The 21,181-nt window shown below is 39.5% G+C and overlaps 2 protein-coding genes across 2 annotated transcripts; both read right to left on the minus strand.

Moving 5' to 3' along the window:
* Positions 1-749: 749 nt before the first annotated feature.
* On the minus strand, positions 750-6,822 carry lrif1 (ligand dependent nuclear receptor interacting factor 1). The gene is made up of 3 exons (XM_015035906.1): positions 6,362-6,822; positions 4,116-5,682; positions 750-2,541 (listed from the first exon to the last, which is right to left on the minus strand). The coding sequence occupies exons 1-3, from the start codon at positions 6,367-6,369 to the stop codon at positions 1,810-1,812; spliced, it is 2,307 nt and encodes a 768-aa protein (XP_014891392.1). The 5' UTR covers positions 6,370-6,822; the 3' UTR covers positions 750-1,809.
* Positions 6,823-8,669: 1,847 nt separating this feature from the next.
* On the minus strand, positions 8,670-20,406 carry renbp (renin binding protein). The gene is made up of 11 exons (XM_015035907.1): positions 20,308-20,406; positions 16,605-16,710; positions 16,450-16,525; positions 16,278-16,353; positions 15,586-15,764; positions 14,677-14,901; positions 13,677-13,758; positions 12,871-13,040; positions 12,659-12,790; positions 10,972-11,059; positions 8,670-9,235 (listed from the first exon to the last, which is right to left on the minus strand). Exons 2-11 carry the CDS (start codon positions 16,703-16,705, stop codon positions 9,162-9,164), a joined length of 1,203 nt encoding a protein of 400 aa, XP_014891393.1. The 5' UTR covers positions 16,706-16,710; positions 20,308-20,406; the 3' UTR covers positions 8,670-9,161.
* Between the last annotated feature and the right edge of the window lie 775 nt (positions 20,407-21,181).

Genomic DNA, 21,181 nt, shown 5'->3' on the forward strand with positions numbered 1-21,181 from the left:
AAAAAAAAATATATATATATATATATATATTTATATATATATTTTTTTTTTTTTTTTTACATTTATTCTTCTTGTTATTAGTTTGAACAACATATGCGCTTTTAAAATATATTTAATCTAAAAAAAAAAAATAGAATACTGTATAAAAGTGCCAAGATGATTTGTGTTGGTGGACTGAGAGCAAAATGACTCTCAAAATGAAGTTAGGAACTTCTGGATTAGAATTTCAGATTAAAAGCACCTTCTGGAAATAAAGTGGAGTGGGGTATGAAACACGCTTTTCCTTAAGCCTACATTTATGTATTAAATTGTTTAAAGGTCTGAGCCAATATTGTAATCTTAAATGTTTTTTTCATTAGCTGGAGACAATCACAATCAACCTAAAAAAGGCTTACAAACATTAGTATTTATGGAATTAATCTATACAATGCGTTTCACTTAGTAATTGAGTTTCTGAAATAAATAAATTAAATTAAATTACGTTAATATGAATGTACATTGGCTTGGGAATATTTAGGCTGTTCTCAGAGGAAATTAGACTAATGAAAACATCTTAATGTAGAAATGTGGGCTAAATGAGAGTAGATGAATATATGAATATTTTCTACATGTGACATTTTGGTATCTAGTATTTTACACAAATGTTTTCACTTTGTCTTTGTCAATTAAATGGAATAGACACACTACTGTAGGAACATTAAAACAATGAATTCACAAAATGTGTGCTTTCCTTTAAGCATTACTATAAATTGGAATGGCAACATTTGCACTTTAATAGTTGTTAGAAAAGAGTTAGTAAAAAGAGTTAACTTTGTAGATCCAGCACAGACAAACTAGATGGGCAATCTGATGTTACAACCGAATTAGACTGTCATAGATTTCTTATTTTACTGATAAATTAGACACAGCAGGAGCTTTTCTGGCATGCATAAAAACATCAGAAAGCACTTTGGGTGGAGCTTTAATCCATAGGACCAGAACCAACTGGTAGAATATTAATGCATTATGCGTCAATACTGATCCGCGCCATTTTCTCAGTAACGCACAACTTTAAAAACCTTAAGACTTCCACATTCCCTTAGAAAAGGAGTGTTTAGGTCTCAAAAATAATAATTAAAAAAATAGAATCAGCACAGTATACTCAGTAGAATGAAGACACACAGAGTTTCTCCTAGGTTGTGTGGTGAATAAGCTGAAGCCATGGTGTAGTGACCTAGTGCTATATATTTCTTTTTCTAAGAGAGGGCACAGTACCCTTTAAAATATTTTTACTGCATTAATATTATGCAGTACAGATGCATATTAATGCATTATGCATCTGCACTGATGCATAATGCATTAATATGTTTACATCAGCTGTAATCCCAAATATGTTAGGTCTGTGATTGAGGCGTCTTGTTGGCCACACTACACACTACTGAGGTTAGTAAGTGTTGCATGACTCCTAAATAATCTCCGACAATTAGAGGCAATAAGAAAGCAATAATAAACTCAAACTCTAGACCTACATTAACAGTAAAATACTAAAATATCTTATTAGAAACCTTTTAGTGCAGCTATCTGTAGAGTCCTGTAAGATATACAACCAAGTTTATAAAAACATGTTGCATATTTCAGAAGATAGAAACGGAGCAAAGATGTTACATGACTAACTATTCCTTCAGCTAGGTAGAACGTGAAGCTCCTGTCTGTCCCTGTAGTGTTGCAGTGTCCCAGCATTGGTACTGGTCATTTGTGTCGCTTCTTCGCCTGATGTTCATTGTGTCTCCTGATCTGTTCGTGTCTTTTTAATCCCTCAAGGACGGTGGATTAGTCACTGGCGGCGGGAGGCTTGTGTACTCTACAGCTGGGGTGGTCGATCCTTGTGGAGGTTTTCCTCACACCCTTCGTTCGCCCTACTCGTTTACTCGCCGGCTCTGTCGCCGACATCCACATCTCCAACTCTTCCAACCTGGTGCCGGATTTGATAACGGGAAGCAGAATAGGGGGGACACAGCACAGACACATGGTGCGTTTCCTCGTCCGCCCCATTCTCCTAGTGTTCGCGTTGACTTCCACACATGTCTGCGTCTGAGGATGGACAGGCGTGTCCTGCTGTAACTGGGGAAGGTCGTTTTCGTCGGGGAAGTCCTCATCAATGGGTTCGACGTAGCTGAACACAGGCTTGGTCTGAGGTGAAAAGGAACAGCAGTTCTCCTTTGAGACACATGGACTTCTCAGAGTTCTGGACTGAGGAGACGGTGAGTGCTCCCGTTCAGTCTGGACGCTAATGTCCAGTTTATCTGGACTGGGAAAGTCGCGCAGAGAAACCTCTTTGGCTTTTAGAACGTCTCTCGACGGGTCATCCCCGTCCACTGCACCTTGGGACTTTGCTTGTACCACGTTTGCTGAGACGCACCAATGTGGCATTTCATCAATCTTTTGAAGGCAAATTTTTACATCAGCTGTAATCCCAAATATGTTTCTGAGCTGGTGGTCGGATTTTTGACAGGGTTCTGGTGCTGTTGAAGATGTCCCCACAGGAACAGGAAGTTCAGAGTTCTGCAGGTTGGAAAAAACAAAGCAATTATTCAACAAGGCATCGGTTATGAACTACTAACACATCCAACATATCAATGAATACACTTTCTGCCTTTTCTTTTAAGTTATTCCATCAGACATTTCTTTGAGCAGACATATTACCAAACTGGCAAATGAAAATAAGACAAATACAAAGGAAAAAAAAAAAGACTTAACGGAGAAATCTGCTGGGTTGGATAGAGAAGGACATAGAGATGAATATTATGATTCATATTTGAAAACAAGAGAAAACTGCCTCTGGGAAGCACAAGCCAAGACTTGTTACAAGTCTTGCTGAGGCTCTGATTAATTATTCGTCTTTCTGTTATGCATGGTCTGGCTGGTGATCAGGTTTTCACAGGAACACTTGGAACCAACGTTCCCATTTCAATATGGCCGCCCCAGGCATCTGATCCTGATTTGTTTCTTCCTGCACAGCAGCCCGAAAGCAAAACTTATTCCAGAGTCTTTCAAACACACAACGGTGATAAATCGCAAGATTTCTACTCTGGTTAACATCAACCAAAGCAGCTCTGGCCGAGAACAGTCCAGCTCAGGATTGTCGGTATGGCAACAGCAGGAACATTTCAGTGAATTAGTAACCCTATAGTCAATCAGCCACTTTCCCCTTAATGAGGTTCCCAAGTGATCAGCACTTTATTAAATCAGACAGCATGCTCTGTGGTGCCTCTGAGTTCAGTAAGCATCAGGCATGTGCTTGAAGATAATTGCTTTTATGCATAAATTAGGAACAATCTTACAACGCCTTAGTTTTCTTTTGGAATCAATCAAGAAACTTCTGTTGATAACCTGAAACTGGTAACAGGTTGATATTAACCAATATTTATTTCCCTCTTGTTGCCATTTGTGTTTATCTTAAAACTTAAAAATAGTTGCTCTTTAAAAATTACAACAAATTTTTTGTAGTAGATAATTTATCAGAAACTATAAGGAGGTTCGTGGCTCTGTGCCCATTTTATTTAGCTGAACTAATGGGAAAAATGGCTTTTTGGATTGTAATGGTTGCAGACCCCAATCTGACCCCATCAGGCTGAAGTTGGCTTCTGATTCAGGAAACGACATAAGATAAATTCCACCTAAGGTTTTGGTACCTTGAGAGTCTATAATCTGCTGTTCAGTACAAAGTATTGTGATTTCTGAGATGTACCATCTCTAATGCAGTCCAGGTGCAAAATTGCACTAAATTGCCCTTTATTAAACTCTCACACATTAAATAAAGGTTTTACAAACTACAAACTGGCTTTACACAATTTTGTTACTAGTACAGAATAAAGTAGTGTAAAGAGTCTAAGTTTTGTTGTTTTTAGACTACAGCAGATTAAAGACTCTTCAGGCAGCGATAAATGAGGTGGAATAGTCCTTTACCTGTGTCTTGAATCAGAAGCTTCAATAGGAAGCCATCTTCTAAGCCCCCTACTCTAAACTGAAGACAACAAATGCAGCGAGCCACTATCAGGTCAGCATTTCCAAATGTTTTCTGGATCTTAAAGGATCCACTGGGATCAAGACAGCTACATGATCAGAAGCGACCTCACCTGTACAGGATGTTCTTCCTTCCTGGGACTCCCTGAGCGTCCCGTCTCAGTGTCCATCTCCAGATTATCTGGACACTGCTCAGTCATTCCTATCAGACACTTTGGGTTTAAACCCTCAACTATGACCAGCTCTGCTGGACCAGAACCATCGAGGCTGAAGGAGGGGCTCTGGACCTGACCTGTGTCTCTTCCAGCCGTAGCATTAGTCCTGCTGCTGGAGCTTCCACTTCCCAACCCATCCTTCAGACCAGAGCCAGGCTTGGATTTAGGTGGAACATAAGACACAAAGATCACATGGTCTTCCTCTTCACAGCAAATGGAGGACATGTTGGAGGACGGAGAGCAGTCGTCGTCACAAAGATCAATCACTTCGTTTGTTAGCGAGCCCGCTGACCCGACTGGCTGTTGTGAAGATGAAACTGAAGATGGAGGAAGTGACTGTGTGGCTGTGGGGGGTTTAGAAGACGAGTGGCCCGCTTTGGTTCCATAAAACATCCTTCCATCATACATCACCCAAGGATTCGGATTTTCCAGCAGGGTTTGATTGGGAATGCCATACTTCTTGGAGAAATGGGCAGATTCAGAAGAAGGCGACTCTAAGGAGGGGTCTATGGCTAACCGGCTACCCATCTCCTCTATGATCCACCGGGTTGGGCTGTTAGGTCTCCCCGACGCCTTTGGAATCAGTTTTAACCTTGGTGCTGGTCCTCTCTTTAAAGGTGCGTCACAGGTGAACGGTTCTGATCCTGCACTCTTGCACAGCGAATCACAAGCGTTTACCATCACTGCCAGTTCTCTCAGCTTGTCGGCCGCAGAGCCAATGGTTTGGGATACCTCTGGGTTCTCCGTGATGTCTGGTGACACGTAGATCACAATGGGGGAGCTGCATTTGGCAGAGAAACTTGCAGAGGGAGAAAATGTCTGATCCTTGATGCCTGGCTGATGCTTGGATACGGAAACACTCGGGATATGTGCTTCAGTAAAGAAATTTGGGACTTCTGACTTGCAGAGTGCTGGAGATGTCTCTGATGCTGGAATCTCACTGGAGCCTCCTACTGAAGGGGATCCAGTCTGCTGAGGACTTTGGGTTTGTAAGGAGTCCATTTGACCATCCAACACATTCAGCGGAGAAACAAACGGCGGAGAGGCGCTCTGAAGCAGGGGTTTAAACACTGTAAAGACTTTCTGAGAAGCCGTAGTCAGGTAGGACTGTCCATCGGTCCTCTGGGAAGGCATTTGCACCGGGGTGGACTGTCCATTAATTATCTGGACAGGTGTCTGGATGGGAAAAGACTGGACAGGGATCTGAGTGGGGAAGAACTGTGCATTGAGTAACTGAACAGGCGTCAGGGTCGGGTGAGACAGTCCGGTGGTTCTCAGGATGGGCGTCTGAGTGGGGAACGACTGTCCATTGATTACCTGGACATGTGTCTGACTCAAGTAGGACTGTCCGACGTCCTGCTGGGTCGGGGGAGGCTGCCCGTTGCTCCGCTGGACAGGAATCAGCTTCATAATATCCTTCCCATCGGCTCCAATAGCAGGCATTACCTGGTAGAGGACACTGCTCCTACCCACAAAAAAGCACGGACACATGAGGAAAGACAACAGAAATATCAAAACTACATATTTTAAACTAAAAGAAACATTCTACTGTTCAGCAGTTATTGTTGCTTCTCTAATCAGCGGATCAACTAAAAAGCATTGTTGTAAAGGCAAACTGCAGCCAAAGGAGTAGATTTTGAGCTTTAGAAAATCTCACTGTGATTAAATACATGTGTAAATTAATTTATTAGCTTTTCTCTGAGATGTGGGCGATGGAATATGTGGGATTTCTGAGAAACCTTCAGGATCTGTTTCTTGTTCCAGAGTTCTCGAGAACATCTCATGCCTGTGATGGTTTCACAGGCTCTTTATGCGATACATGCCATGGCAATGCAAAATGGTGTTACACATTCATACAATGCATTCAACTGAAATAATTCATTATAGAACGTAACATGAATGACAGCAAGTTATTTAATGTTAAAATGAAGATTCGGCAGAAACAATTTCAAAATACTCACTTCAAGAGTTCAATTTGTCCTTAATAATTTAGCACTTTATAAAAGAATCAGCCCTTAATCAAGTTTAAATCTGTCTGAGTGCCATTTTAATGATGTAAAAGAGCAAATCAATGCTCTTTCCTGCCATTTCGTTTCCGTTATTTTATTTTTCACTGAACAGCAAAAGAGTTGTCTCCAACATACCTGTCCATGTCGCTCTCCTAAATTGATAAAACCTGGTTTACAATGAAGGAGCAAGCCTCAGGGAACAGGCTAATTCCTGCTTTCTGCTTGGTGCGGATCACAGGTCAGCACACCTAATGACGGTATCCATCACTGACGTATCAAAAATACCCGTTCATCGACACTTTACAGCTTATATCTGAACAAACACCGATGGCTTTTCTTCCAATACACAGTTAACTGAATTGTTGAGGTTCCTCCTTTTCTTCTACTACCTTAACCAGGCGAGCAGTTAGCTGCCGTGTTGCTGCCACCTGCAGGCTGGAGTTTTAGGATGATTTGTTTTGCGTTTTTAGTCTTCTTTCTTCTTTTTTTCCACATGAACTGAATGAAGAATTTCCACGTTTCATTTCATTCGCATTCGGGACTGAAATACTTTATTTATAATTTAATTAAATTGAGAAATGGCAATGACTTTTTTGAACTATTGCCCCCTTGAGGTAAAAAGATAAATAAATAAATAAATAAATAAATAAATAAATAAATAAATAAATAAATAAATAAATAAATAAAAAAAAGTTTAGCATGTTATTTTTAGTTTAACTTCCGTTGGAATTATCGCTTGGTCATCTGTAGATGTTTCCAAACTTTCACAAAGTTACACCTGCAGAATAATATTTTATAAACAAAATTCCATGGAACTTTTACATCTTTTAAAAGAAATACTGGAGGAACGTTTGCATCACCACAGTATTTCTGCAGATGACATAAATACTCAGGTTTATGTCATCTGAGCTTTATAGTAGTCTATGCGTATACTTAGACGGTACATCTGTAAATCCATTGTATATTAGTGTGATCAACAGTATATTTAAACTTGTTGAAATGACTATGATGATTATTTGGGTGTTATTATAGTGAGAAATACCTAAATGTGCTGAGAAACACATTACATTTTTTTCTCTTAGATACATTTTTATTAACCAAGTGACTGCAAAGTGGTAAAGGAAAAGAATGTGCATCACATTGCTAAGTAGATAATTTGTAAAATGGAGGAGACTTACTTATTTACCTAATTAGTACAAAGTAATAGAATTTAAGCAGTCAGGTTTTCACCAACATTGACACTGCCAGCATCGTCAAGCAGGACCTCTGTTCAGTGAGGTCAGTCACTGTAAAGGGTGAATATTTATGAATGGATAATGTCTCACTACAGTTTACACATAATGCAATGGTAGGATTAGTATGTCATTAAGTAATAGGACTCGTAAGCAGCAAGTCATGAACTGTAGCAAGTGATAACTGATTTAATTTTGTTAATGTAAAAAAATATATATATGTTCAATTTCATAATAATTGTATCAGTGTAAAATCTACCAACAATCTGTCTGTCTGAAGGGTAGACTGTCACAGAAAAGTTGCAAATGAAATTTGATCCATGTTACTCCAGGCTTGGTGAAACAGGTAGGGCATAACTTCTTGTTTCGGTGTTTGTCTTAGTCCATTGTCCCAGTCCTATTCTCCTTCACACTGCCTCAACACTAAGAACACACACGCGTCAAAGGAGCATTTTGCTGTGTCTGTGTCTTAGCTGAATAGCTGTTAAGTAAAATAGATTGTACTCTTTTCAATAGTCTATGTTTACCTTTTTTATAGCAGAAAGCATTCCGGAGATGTGACCAAATAGGTAAGAGTAACACCATATGTTCAACTTTTACCACACACATTGCTTCTAAAATGAAACAACAATTTATCCATGTTCACAATTCTGAATATTAACCCAACATGAACAAATGAATGCACAGAAATATCTCACGAGTATTAATATGCCTGGCATATTAATATGCAGTTAATCATAACTGCTTTTGTCAGGATCTTGGATTGTTTTAGGGTTTGATTTATTGATTCTCCTTCCATTTTTATTCTGTCCTCCTTAGTCTTTCTTTGATTAGATCAGCTGTGTTTCTGGTTTTCTTTGCTTCAATCCTTCTTACTGGTTCTAGTTCATAATATTTATTCCTGGTATCTAGTACTCTAATTTTACTATGTTCCTTATGTCTAGTTATTCTTTAGTGTTAGATTCATTTCCTAGTCCCTTGTATACGCTCCCTCGCCCCCTGTGCCACTTTCTCTCTCTCTCTCCTCAGACTGCAGTCTGTTCTCTCCCTTCACATCTGCAACCCATCTGTTCCTTCTTCTAGTAATCAAAATCCTCAGTATATATCGACAGCTTTAGTCTTTGCATTTGGTGTCACTACTGAAAAAAACCTTCATTCAGTGATTAAAATATTTGACATTTGGAAATTCATAATCAATGAGCGGTTGGACAACACTGAAACGCGAGATTTTATTTCATATTTTTCGGATCGTAAAAGACATGTCAATCCAAAACTGCCACTAACACGCAGGATGAGAAGGTTGGAAAGATAAAACCATTTAAAGAACAAGGCACGTTTTAACAAAAGAGTTCTGATGATGGAGGTCTTCACTTCGATAGTCATCTTTTCAATCAAAAACAGTATTAATTCCATAAAAAAAAACATATAGCAGCTGCAGTAGTGACACAAACAACAAATGTCTACCATGTACCCGTCGTCCATCATGGATGTGTTTGGAAGTTAATTTAGCCAAGCAACAAAGTACTAAAAGAATCTTACCCTAAATTCACAGTGTAGATCATGTTTCTGTAGCTCTTTTTGATTTCACACAGACATGTAAAATATTGACCAATTTCAATTTTGTGTGTGTGTGTGCCTTGAGTCAGAACTCTGGACTACAAGTCAGATGAGTTCCTTTTCTCTGAACACTGATGTCTGAATATTCAGCCATGTTTTCCCAGCAGATCATCCAAGAGGCTCTCACACATGTAAAGGCAGCGAGGTACATGGAAGAAGCCTGGAGAGGAGACGACACACAGATTATAATGTGAAAGAAAATGTTCTTAACTGGTTTAAAAAAAAAACATTAACCAGTTTGGTTTTCTAGAATCAGAAATCCGGTTTGAAACAGCATCCTTCAGGATGGAGGCAGCTCGCTGGAAACACATAATACAGGGTATTTCTGAGCTCCTGATGAACCCATCCTGAACTGTTCAGGGCCGGAGATCTCCAGATACAACCGAAGATGAACATTCCTGAGCTCCAAGATAAACCAAAACTGTTTTGGAAAACTCCCTTTTCAGGGGAAGTCTGTGGATTTAATAGTGATGTCTCTCTTTTTCTTGCCTTACTTCCCTGGACTAGCCAGGGGAGTCATTGCTAATTTTCTTTGCTTGATATCTTAATAAAATAATAATCAAAATGCATTTTGATTCATTCTTGATCGACTCACTATTTAACCTTTCTGTATTTGCCTTAAGACACTTCTAATTTCCACTTTCAGGGCAGCTGAGTTTTTTTTCTGTAAAAATGGTTGTGTTTCCACAGTGTGGTTTGTTCTTCCCTGTGAGTTCCTGTCCACACAGCAACATAATCCCAAGTAAAAGAGCAAAGCTTATATTGAATGTGGGCACAGGCTGCTGGTGTAACTCTAATCTATCTTTTCAAGGTGCAGAAGCCCTAAAATCAAACACGGTACATAATAATCTTGTATTTTTCTGTTTTTAATAAAACCCCCGAGTTTAGAGGCAACCTGTAATAAAAGCAAAACGTCAGAAGACAGCTGAAAAGCTTCTGCAGAGTTGATCTGAGTAAAGACTGGGAGGCACTGTGTCAAGAAAAGCTGCAACTCCTTTAAGAAATTTGTATGAAATGAGCTACAATAACGTTTCATTTCTCTGGATTAATATTTTCTTTTAATTAAACTGAAGGGAATTGAAATAAAAACTGCCCCACTGATCCTGTTATGATTCCTGTCCTGTCCATGCTGTGTTAAGCACTCATTCAGCTCACCTGCCACGCCTGATTGCTTACCTGTTCCACCTGGGCCTTGCCCTACTTAAACACCCCTCAGCCTCTGCTTCCTTGCCAGATTATCAACAACCACGAGCCAGTAGAGATCCAGCGTTTCCTTCCAAGCCTTCAGTGTTTCTTCGACCCCCCCCTTCTGACCACGGATTTACCCCTCCTGCCAAGCCCTTCACGGATCCCTTCTATTCTATATTTCTGGGCCCTGACCCAAGCTCTGCCTCACGACCACCGATTATCGCCTGCCCCTCAAAGCTAAGTTTGCTCTCTCTGTCCTCCTGTGTATGACCTCTGCCTTATCATCGACAAAGTCCCTGGGTGTTGTGGAACTTTTTTTTTTTTCCCTTTTGTATACTCCTGTGTGGTTGAATTTCCGGGTCCCCTCTGAGTGTCCTTACAGATGCATAATTGGTGTCTTTCATCCCACTGCTCTAACCTGTACTTCCAGTACAGAAATGGACTGACTAGATTTTTACTCACCAACAGGTTTACAATGCTCTCAGGTTATTGGGCTATAATTTGCCAGATCCATAACTACCACTATGCAAATGTGAGGTGTGACGCCAACTGCCTGCACATTAATACAATTTTAAATTAAAGTGGCAGCAAACCCGAACCCACTAATACTGTGTTTAATACATGTTCAGAAGGAAACTGTCTTGTCTGACTGATCTCAGTATTTTAAGCAGCACATGTGACTTTGCATGTCGTGGGTTTTCTGCTTACCTTTAAAGGGTCCTCCTTTAAAATCCAAAGCTACTTTCCCTTCTTGGGTCAGATAGCCAAACCACTCACCGCTCTCAGAGTCAGGAAACTGGACACAGACAGAAACACCCCAGTGGGTGGAGAGTCAGTTTGCTGTACATTCAAAATCAAAGTTTTAAAACGGTTTCAGAGGTAAGAAAAACCAGTGAACTGATTCACCATTAGAAGACAAGTTGTGAGTTTCTACAGTTATGGAGTTATCTGCTAACCCAAAATGATTGGACAGTAAAGGTAAAAGAAAATCCCAATGCAGCAAAAACTATAGTATGCTCTTGATGATCCTTACTCTTAGAACTTTTGGGTGAAATTAAGCTTTATACTTAGTATTATCAGTATGCAGTTTGGGAGATCAGATTAGTTTCCTGGCTGAAGTGTATTAAGTTAAAACTGTAAATTTAATCATCCAAACTTGGTAAAAGACTTAAAAATCTGATTCTTGTATTATAGCCAGGATTAGCAGGACATTTTCTAAAGCCAGTAATGAACTGGAATAGACTTGGAATATGTACGATTGAATTAAGTTAAATATATTTCTGTACATAAATTGGGTGCCTTAGAAGTGATTAGAAACATTCATTGTGAATTGGAGTTGAACTGAAATTTCTTTTCTAAATAAATGTAACTTTAGATTATCACAATAAGAATATGAACAATATCTTATGTTCTCTAATGTGAGGAGTTCATAGTCACATCTCTACAAGTACTGCTTATTGCCAACAAATCAGCTCGGTTATCTAATCCCTGCAGCTAAATGTGTTATTTTCCAGTTGAACCACATGGTGGTGCTGTTTATCTCGTCTTACTCTGATCCTTGAATACAGATCATTTAGTTTGGTTTTGAGTTTTTTATGCAAAATGTAACAAGCGGTTAAAAATGTTTCTAATAAGAATTGGTCAAATAGTTTTTTGTTTTTTTTTCTTAAACACCATCCCAAATGATACATGATCCATAAAACTGCCTCTGACAAAGTCAACATGGACCAACCCGCTATAAAAAGACAGTTTTATTCCAGGATTTTTAGAGGACAAACCCTTCAGAAGGGAAACTAGCTGTGTCCTTACATGTTTTTACACAACATGGATTAAACAAAGTGGAAGAAAAGGGAATCTAACGGGGAAAGCTGTTCATATTCTATGTCTTCTACCTCTAAATATCACAAGACCAATGCAGTCCAGATCTACAGCACTACAGGCTTCAGCTGCTCATCTTAAATATTCCTGCATATGTAGATCTATTGCAGTGTACAATTTGTTAGTATTTAGCAGACTTTATAAGATCTGTTTCAGTTTGTTTTGTAAAGGTTTTATTTGGTGAGCTTCACTAGTTTCCGAAGCCCACCGGCCATGGTGGTAATTTTAGCTTCTGGTAACAGTCGTACTCTTATCCTCATGTTGGCAAAGAGAAAATGTACTTTAAAAATCAACATCTAACATCTAAGACGAAGAAAAAAAAGCACACTTCAGATTCTTTAAAGTGGGAGAAAAAAAAATAGTTTAGTGGGTCGTATCATCTAGAAATTCCTAAAATATAAAGTCCGCTTTGGTTCTAAAGATGGTGATAGAGTTCTTTAGGTCTGATATGGCTTGCAGAATTAGAAATAAAAGGGTTTTGTTGTTACGGCTGCTTCCCCTGTGGGGGTTCACTCACATGACTGAAGGTGTACTCGTAGACCCTGAAGAAGTTCTCCAGCAGCTCAGGGCTTCTGGTCTGACTGTAGGCCATGAGGAAGGCAACGAGCGCCTCGCTGTGAGGCCACCACAGCTTCATGCTCCACTCCAGCTGCTCACACAAACACACAGTCCAATCTGGCGCCTCTACGGACACGGACCTTCATATGCAGTTTCTGCGTGCACACAGACCTGAGTAGGGCAGTGACCGTCCACATCCAGGAAGTAGAAGAGGCCACCATGGGCTTTATCCCAGCCACTCTCAAAAGGAAGCTCCACAAACTTTTCAATAGCAGTTTTCTGGAGCTCCTTGTTGTCGGCAGCATACCGCAGCAGGAACCAGCCTGCTTCCAGGGCATGGCCTGAGTCGGCACAAGAGACACAGTAGAGGAGGCTGCTGAGCAAGCAGCTGGAAACCAGGAAACTTATTTCAAACTGACAAAAGGCAAATGACAAATGATCATGCCCACTGCGTGCAATTTAACATAACTTGTTTGAAAAGGAGCAGGTAGAAGACACAAGACCTTGTGATTTCCTGACCCTCATACTAACCATTCAGACTATTTGCTGAATTTTTTGACGTGGGTGGGGTGTCAGCTTCACACAGCTTCATCGACCTACAGACATTTCAGTCTCTCCACACCAGATAAACTCTTCAATTATTCCCACACTTGGACCTCACATCCTCATTCATAAATGTGCAATTATTTATAAATTTTTAAAACCAACATAATTTTTGGTCTTTGAGACACCCATCCTATGCAACATGTTCCCATTAAGCTCCTTTTTGAACAGTTTTTTTGAAGCTGGTTTGTATTTGTACTTTATTTAAGCTAATCATTTCATCAATTCCATAAATCGACGCCACACACTGATATACAAAACTCATTTTGGTTGTTGTAATACATTGTTTTGTTTTTTTAAATCTGACTCCTCTTATATTACAACCCCCTGATAATTAACCTTATGCTTCAACATTCACTAACACTGAGTGTCACCTGGGTTCTGCAGCCGGCCCAGACATCCAGGCAGCTCTGCTCCGGTCGCAGACACGTTCTCTAGGATCGCTGTCCCGTCTCTCTGTGCCAGATTACACACAATAGAACAACAGAAGGCTTCAACCTTATTGTAATCCAGAATTAATAGTAACTAACCTAATGTAAAATAAAAAGCACACTCTTATGTGCAAAGTCAGTCGACCCTCATTACTTTTCCCAAGCAGCCAGATTTTACTGTGGTCTGTAAACCGTCAGGCTTCCTGCAGATCTTTTCTTTAACTCCAGCTGATTCCTCCCACTTTCAGTCTGGTCCTTGTATAAAACAACTTTTTAGACGATGCTTTTATTTCTTTTTTTTTTTTTTTAAATAAATGATTCTTGCACATTCTTGCAAGACTTAACAATCATATATTATATTAGAATAATCTCAAAGCAAATTATTAAGCATATATAACTTTTCGTTTGTTATGTGACCAATAGATCTGAGTTCAACATGAAAGTTTTACGCAAACCTCATTAGCCATAATTTAGACCTATATGACTTCATAAATTTAGACTAAGGAAACAACACCTGAGGTCCAAAAAACAGTTATTTTAAAGTGCAAGAAAGCAGAAACAGAAATCATTTGATTAAACATGAACAAATATATTCTCATGTATTTATACATGTATTTTCCAGTTGTGGTAAAGAAGTAATATCATCAAAACATGGTCTAATCATCTGAATTTCTGTGGCAAAAATTGAAGAAATGATGGTAAATATTATAAGATATTGTTTACTATCAGTACATAAGAAGATAAACTTGTAAAATTGCTTAAAATAGTAAATAAGATGCCAATTTAAAAAAAAAAAGTTTAAATTCTGAAAGAAGTCTATATGTAGACTTCTAATAAATGTTGAAAATTTTCTCTTTTCAGCAATTAATACACCAGAATTATCCTACATCTATATGTTAATTTTGCCATATTTACATGAAAAACGTGTTCACTGGACACACACCTGGATATGTTGCTGAATCTCAGTCACACACCAACTTCCCAGTTCTGCGTACTTCTTCCCCGCCTCCGGCCGGCCTTCAGACAGCTGCTGGACCAGGCACAGCAGCATCATGGGAACCGCCATGTTGTTAGTCGGTACGTCCCCTGGTAGCTGGGGCCTTCCCAGACCCGACGCGTCCTCCCGGACCCAGTAGATCAGCTGCTCCATCATCTGCTCGGCCTCCAGCTGAACCGCACCACAACGGAGCACGGGCGCGCGCGCGCGCGCACACACACACACACACACACACACACACACACACTGTGTGAGAACCATCAGGAATGTGCCTCCAAATAAATGGTGTTTAAAGGTACCATGTTGTTTTAACTACTTGAACATAACATCAGCTAATAAACACGACAGTTACAGTAAACAAGTTTAGCAAGTTTATTTCAGCAGCCAGCAGCAGGGGCGCCCTCTGGTGGCTTAAGGAGCCTAAGCAGCAGCTGACTGTGTGTGTCTATGGGACTGATGGATCTACAGTTTAGCCCTGAATTATGATTCTGAAAGATTTACATTTACAATTATTCTCAAACAACCAAAAAATGTATTGCTGATTGGAAATGGGATGGGAGCTCTCAAAAGATAGCACCACAATCTAGAAGGCGTGCCAGTTTTTAAAAAATTATTTAAGAAGTGCATAAACAAGAAATATTGTTTATGCACTTCACAATTATTAATGGCAAAAATTTCATTGACATAACAGCAGAATTTTAAAGATTTATTTTGCTATGTTTTTTTTTTTTTTTTCACAATCCCTGTTAGCTAAACAGCGTTGAAGCATCATTTAGCTACGGACCTAGAAATTTAAGACAAAATGTAAATAAGTCAAAGTCCATCAATAATCCAAGTTGACAGATTTATTCCTACCTGCATTTCTTTGTCACCAGTGACCCTGCTCAGTTCGTCCATGGCCATTATATAGAAACACTCACTGAATATGGTCCTCTGAACCTTGACAGCTTTGCCATCTCTTGTTAAGCAAAAGGCACATTTCCACTGATTTCCATTGGTGGACACACGTGCAAACTTTCTGAGGAATTCTCCGCCTACGAAGCAAACAGATCAGTGTGGTTTATGATTTGACGCACCAAAAATCAAACGCCTTTTTCAGACATAATCACATAGAGCCAAGGTTGCCTTTTGACACCATTTATTGCAAACTAAACAGATAAAGTGAATTTAAAACAGATTGGTAACGCTCTGACATTGGCTGTCTTCCTAAATGTTTTAAGAAAAAGGGACGAATGCTGTTGTTGAGGTGAGAGCTTGGACAAAGAAAGCAATCTAATTCTGGTCAATTATTGGCTGAGGCACATGACAGGTAGCTGCTTACTGTTGGACTGTAAATTCCTACCAGCTTTGTCCTGCGGGAGGTTATCAGAAAGCAGCTCAGAACAAACAGAACCCCTGAACTAGATTGGTCACAGACCCCGGCCCAAAATGGGACAAAAAGCTTCATCACACCAAGAGGTGTGTGTGTTTATCCTAACATCAGAACAAACCACCAACTTTAGTTTTAAAGTTTCAAATGTTTTGACTAACAGGAGCCTCAAACTTACCGGCCTTTGCTGCTTCCAGGATGTCAGGCCTGCGGAAGCGATCCACGCTACGGTAGAGACGGCAGTACATCCATACCTAGAACAAAAAAAAAAACAAAAATTCCAGATGTTAAGTCTGGAAGAAAGTCCACTGAGAGGAGAACATATTGAAACATCCATTGCAGAGACTGACCTGTCTTCCCTGCAGCCACACATACTTCAGCTCATCATAAACATTACCGTCCCTCCCAATGCAAGTGAAGAAGCCTCTGAAACAGGAAATGAAACACAGAGACCATAACTGAATGCACTATGACCAGGAGTAGAGCAGATGTGTAGCTACGGTACCCGTGTACTGTGTCGTGGGAATATTTGAGCCAGAATTCCACGACAGCGTCCAGCTGCGCCCGGATGTGCTCCCGGCACTCTTCCAGCTTCCCAACAGACATGCTTCCTAACAAACAGCATGGCGAGATCAACAACCAGGACCAACTGCATGCCGACTCTACAGCTGCAGCTGCGCTTCATTCATCATTCTACGTTTTTATTACATTCAGATGAACAAAAGTGTGAAAATGGTCACCTCTAGTTGTTAAACTTTTTTGTAGATGTCAATAAGTTTGAGCTGAATAACAAAAAATTAGTGGTGCACTGACTTATCGGCCAGCCGATTTATCGGTGCAGATTTCCTTAATTTTGGGAGATCGGTGATCGGCTGATTTTTACATACGAAGCCGATCTTATATACTGATCTTATCTAGCTCGGCAAATGGGTAAGAATCAGCCTCTGTCCTCTCCTGTTCTCCGGTGAGAGGTTTGACTGACAGACCAGCCCACCAAGTTATGTCTGCACGTTTATAATTAACAATAGTGACCCCACTGCTGCCAACTCAACTATATTCTTGCCATATTGAGCAAAATTTCAGACAAAAAAAAAAAACTGGTAAAAATATAGGGTACTACTTTGTGTCAAATTTTAATTAATCGAGTTTGATGGATTAAAATGCCACGCCCAAATCAAAATCGATGTTATCGCACACAAACATCTGTTTATTTACGTCATAAAATGCTTATCGCACACAAACATCTGTTTATTTGCGTCATAAAATGCTTATCGCACACAAACACCTGTTAAATCTGCGTCATAAAATGCTTATCGTATAAAAACATGTTTTGTAACAGCATCTAACAGTATGCTTGTCTTATTATTATTCTAAAATGTATTGATGGTTGACAGTTTACTGGTTCCACATATCTTTGACTTTTACTATTTCCCATCCCTAGCTGGGGTAAAGTGACCGTTGCAGAGGGGCTGTTGGTTTATCTGATGCAGGCTGAGCTCAGCAGCTGGAGCTGCACAGAGAAAGAAAAGCTCTCAAAGTTAAACATATGGATCAGTTGTCCACAAAATTAACCCATTCTCTTTTTATTTAAATTGTAACTTTTTAAAAATTTACTATAAAAACAAAATATTAGTCAATAAAATACTTGACAATTTGGTAGATAGTGACTCAAAATTGATGTGGACCTTCATTCACCCCGAGGCAAGTCGGTTGGCTGAAGTGACAGAGTGGAGGACGGTTCATCAGATACCAGCTGAGAGCAGCACAGAGAAAGAAACGGTGAGGAAGTTAAACACAGATACATTTTTGTTTATGAAATAAATTATTCTGTTTTTTATTATGATTTGAAATTAATATAAAAATTAACATGATTTATTAAATGCTTAACTATTGACTACCTAGTGACTGTAATTTCCTTGACCTTAATTTCTTCATCAGCCTTGATTGGGATGAAGAAATTAAGAGTTGATTCAGGCTTGGAGGTGGAGATAAAAGTTCTTTATTTGATTAAATTTATATGAATGAAGCAATATATATATATATATAAAAATAGAGAGGAAACTTTGTCCAACTGTCATGATTTACTTCTTGGGGTGATGGATGGAGCCGGGTCTGGTGGTGGGATTCCCATTGGATGTTTTGGAGCTTCAAGCAGTTGAGTCAGATGTTAGCAGACTAGCTTCTCCACCTCACTTCACAATCTGTTGCCTTTTGTCTTCAGGTTTTCTCTTGCACAAAAAAAAAAGGTGGACTTCTGGGAAGCATCCAATTTATGGACTGGAATTTAATAAACCGAGCTTGGAGTCTCACAGAGAAGTCTTGGTTTTTCCCACACTGGATGAAGGAGCTTCAGAAGACGCAGGGGGTGATCCAGAGAAATTAGGCGGAGGATGCTCGGAGTCCTGGAAGGTGGGAATCTCGTGCTGAATTGAGGATTCGAATGCTGATGGAGGTAAGATCAGATTTCTATTCAGGAGTATAGAGGATGAAGCATCAGCGATGGAGCAGGGTCTCGTGATGGTTTGTCCATCTGCAGATGAGCCACATGCTAGTCTATTGGTTTCCTGATGTCTTCTCTTTTGAGGCTTTTCTCTTTTAATGTGAACCATTTTTTTGTTTGTTTGTTTGTTTTCTGTCAGAGCAAAGTGGATCTTCCTCTACCAAATGCAACAAGTAGAATGACAGGGCCTCCGAAAATTATTTAAAGCAGAAAAACAGAAATCCCACCCCTTTATCTCTATTGGCTGATTCAAACAGAAGCTCATAAAAGTGGGCTGGGGCATCTGCCAGGAGCAGGAAGATAAAAGCAGTTGGGGGTGGAGTCTATCTGCGTGAGGAGGAGTTGCATTGGTATAACTGGGTCAAAAGTCACAAAGAGGGCCTGACCCCTTATTAACCAATTGATTTAAGAGAGAAGGTTCCAGAATCCTGTCTGTTTTATTATTCATAAGAAATTAATTTAAATCAAAACATATGTTTTTATACGATAAGCATTTTATGACGCAATTAAACAGATGTTTGTGCGCGATAACATCGATTTTGATTTGGGCGTGGCATTTTAATCCATCAAACTCGATTAATTAAAATTTGACACAAAGTAGTACCCTATATTTTTACTGGTATCGGCCAAAATCGGAATCGGCAGGTTAAGCTTTTTAAAAGATCGCTAATCGGCTATCGGCCAGAAAACTGCAATCGGTGCACCCCTACAAAAATTTTTTTTTTTTTTTCTTCAGATTTACCACATTTCCGCTTTCTCACATTTAATTTTCTCCATTTTTTTTCTTTAGTCACTTGACTCTGAATCCTTTTAATGTTCAAATGATTCCAAGGTTAGAATTAAAAGACTTGGCCAACAAAAGTATTCACCTAATAAATATTTGGCTAATAAAAATCGTGCTGAAAGCGAGTTAGAGCGCCATTTGATTTGTGTAAAATATAACCAACAGAATAGCTTAACAGACATAACATTAGGTTTTGTCAATTCCTAGGAACTGCAAGCTACAATCTTGGCTCTGCTTCTTCTCAGTCTTCTTGTCTTGGTAAGTTTTTTCAAATGTTTAAGGATAAACAGCCATGATTCACAGCTCACAGGTGAAGCGGCCAAAACAAACACATCTGTGCATTTTGCCTCCATGTCCAACATCAGTGTCTGTCCTCAAAAATGCACTTCTAGAAGAGCAGTCAAATTCACTAGAAGAGCTGATGTTGTTGTAGTTAATACCTTAATGAATCGTATAAATGACACACAGTCTCTCACACACACACGCACGCACACACACACACACACACACACACACACACACACACACATACACACAAATGAAACCTTCTAACCTAAAAACTGCTGACATCTTATTCCAGATTTTGCTGAGCGCAGTTCCTGCCTGCATGTCCATTCTAATGTTGTAGATTTATTACAACCTCCTAAAAAGTTATGCTGTCAGAGATTAAATGCTATTTATTTATTCACCATCTTCAGTTCTATTTTAAATGTAAAGTTTTAAGAACTAAAACTGATCCTATGGGATTTGAAGCCTAGTGATAATCTGATCGCTGACTAGAGATTCTTCTCCCGCTGGAAGCGCAAATAGAAAACTCTGCCTAATCCTAATCCGTCCTAGAGAATAAATAAGTGACATGTTGGCTCTCTGCGTTTCTGGTTGCGGCGGCAGCGAAACGCAGCTAGGTTATAGAACAGCTTTTACCTGCAGGTCCAGCAGCGGTCCGCCTGTCGGCTCTGGATCAGCTCCGCTACTTGTGTTGGTCACATGATGCAGCAGGAAGGGAAAATAAACAGCCAATCAGAGCCGAGCAGGTCCAACCGACTCAGGGGATTCAGAACTATTTACATTTAGTTAGCTGAATGCTAGCAGCTCTTTACGGAGCTCAGAAGTTGTGTGTTGGTCATCAGTTTGTTTAAACCAACAAAATTATAAACTACCATGGACGACTCCACAGCGCCCCCTGCTTATAATGATACATTATGAACAGAAGGACACTCCTGATCTATTTTGATGTGCGACTCCTATATTTTTGTCTCATTCCTGATTTCACAGGTCAAGGATACTGAACTGTAAATCTTGAAAGTCCACAAAGACACTTTTCAAATTATTATAAACAGTCAAGCCAGAAGCTCTTATATTCAAAAGAGGCTAAACAATAAGCATATAAAAATAAAATATTTGGTTGGATGCAACTCTTAGGTGAACTTAGGGATTTAAAAATGAAAGGCTGCCTGTGCTTACCTATAACACCCACTCTACTCTGAGAATTTATTGTGAGCAAGAATTTGTTCTTTAACTCACCTGCTTAAATGAAAAAAATAAAATAAAATGAACTCCTTTTGCTGTTTGTAGTTGAGGAAAGGCCTCTTCAAATTAGATTAAAGAGCTCCTCAGACATGCGTGAAAGAATGAAGGCAACACTCCATCTATGTTTTTCATGAGGGAATAACATAACATGATGTAAAGCTGTGAAAAGTCGATTTTACATGATACTACTCCTTATTAGGCACATTGGTGTGCTGGTTGGAGGGAAAATAAATAAATCGGATCTAAAACACTGCATCGACGGTTTGAC

The sequence above is a fragment of the Poecilia latipinna genome, unplaced genomic scaffold, assembly GCF_001443285.1.
Source record: "Poecilia latipinna isolate Pla-1442-1.1 unplaced genomic scaffold, P_latipinna-1.0 Scaffold351, whole genome shotgun sequence".
NCBI lineage: Eukaryota > Metazoa > Chordata > Actinopteri > Cyprinodontiformes > Poeciliidae > Poecilia > Poecilia latipinna.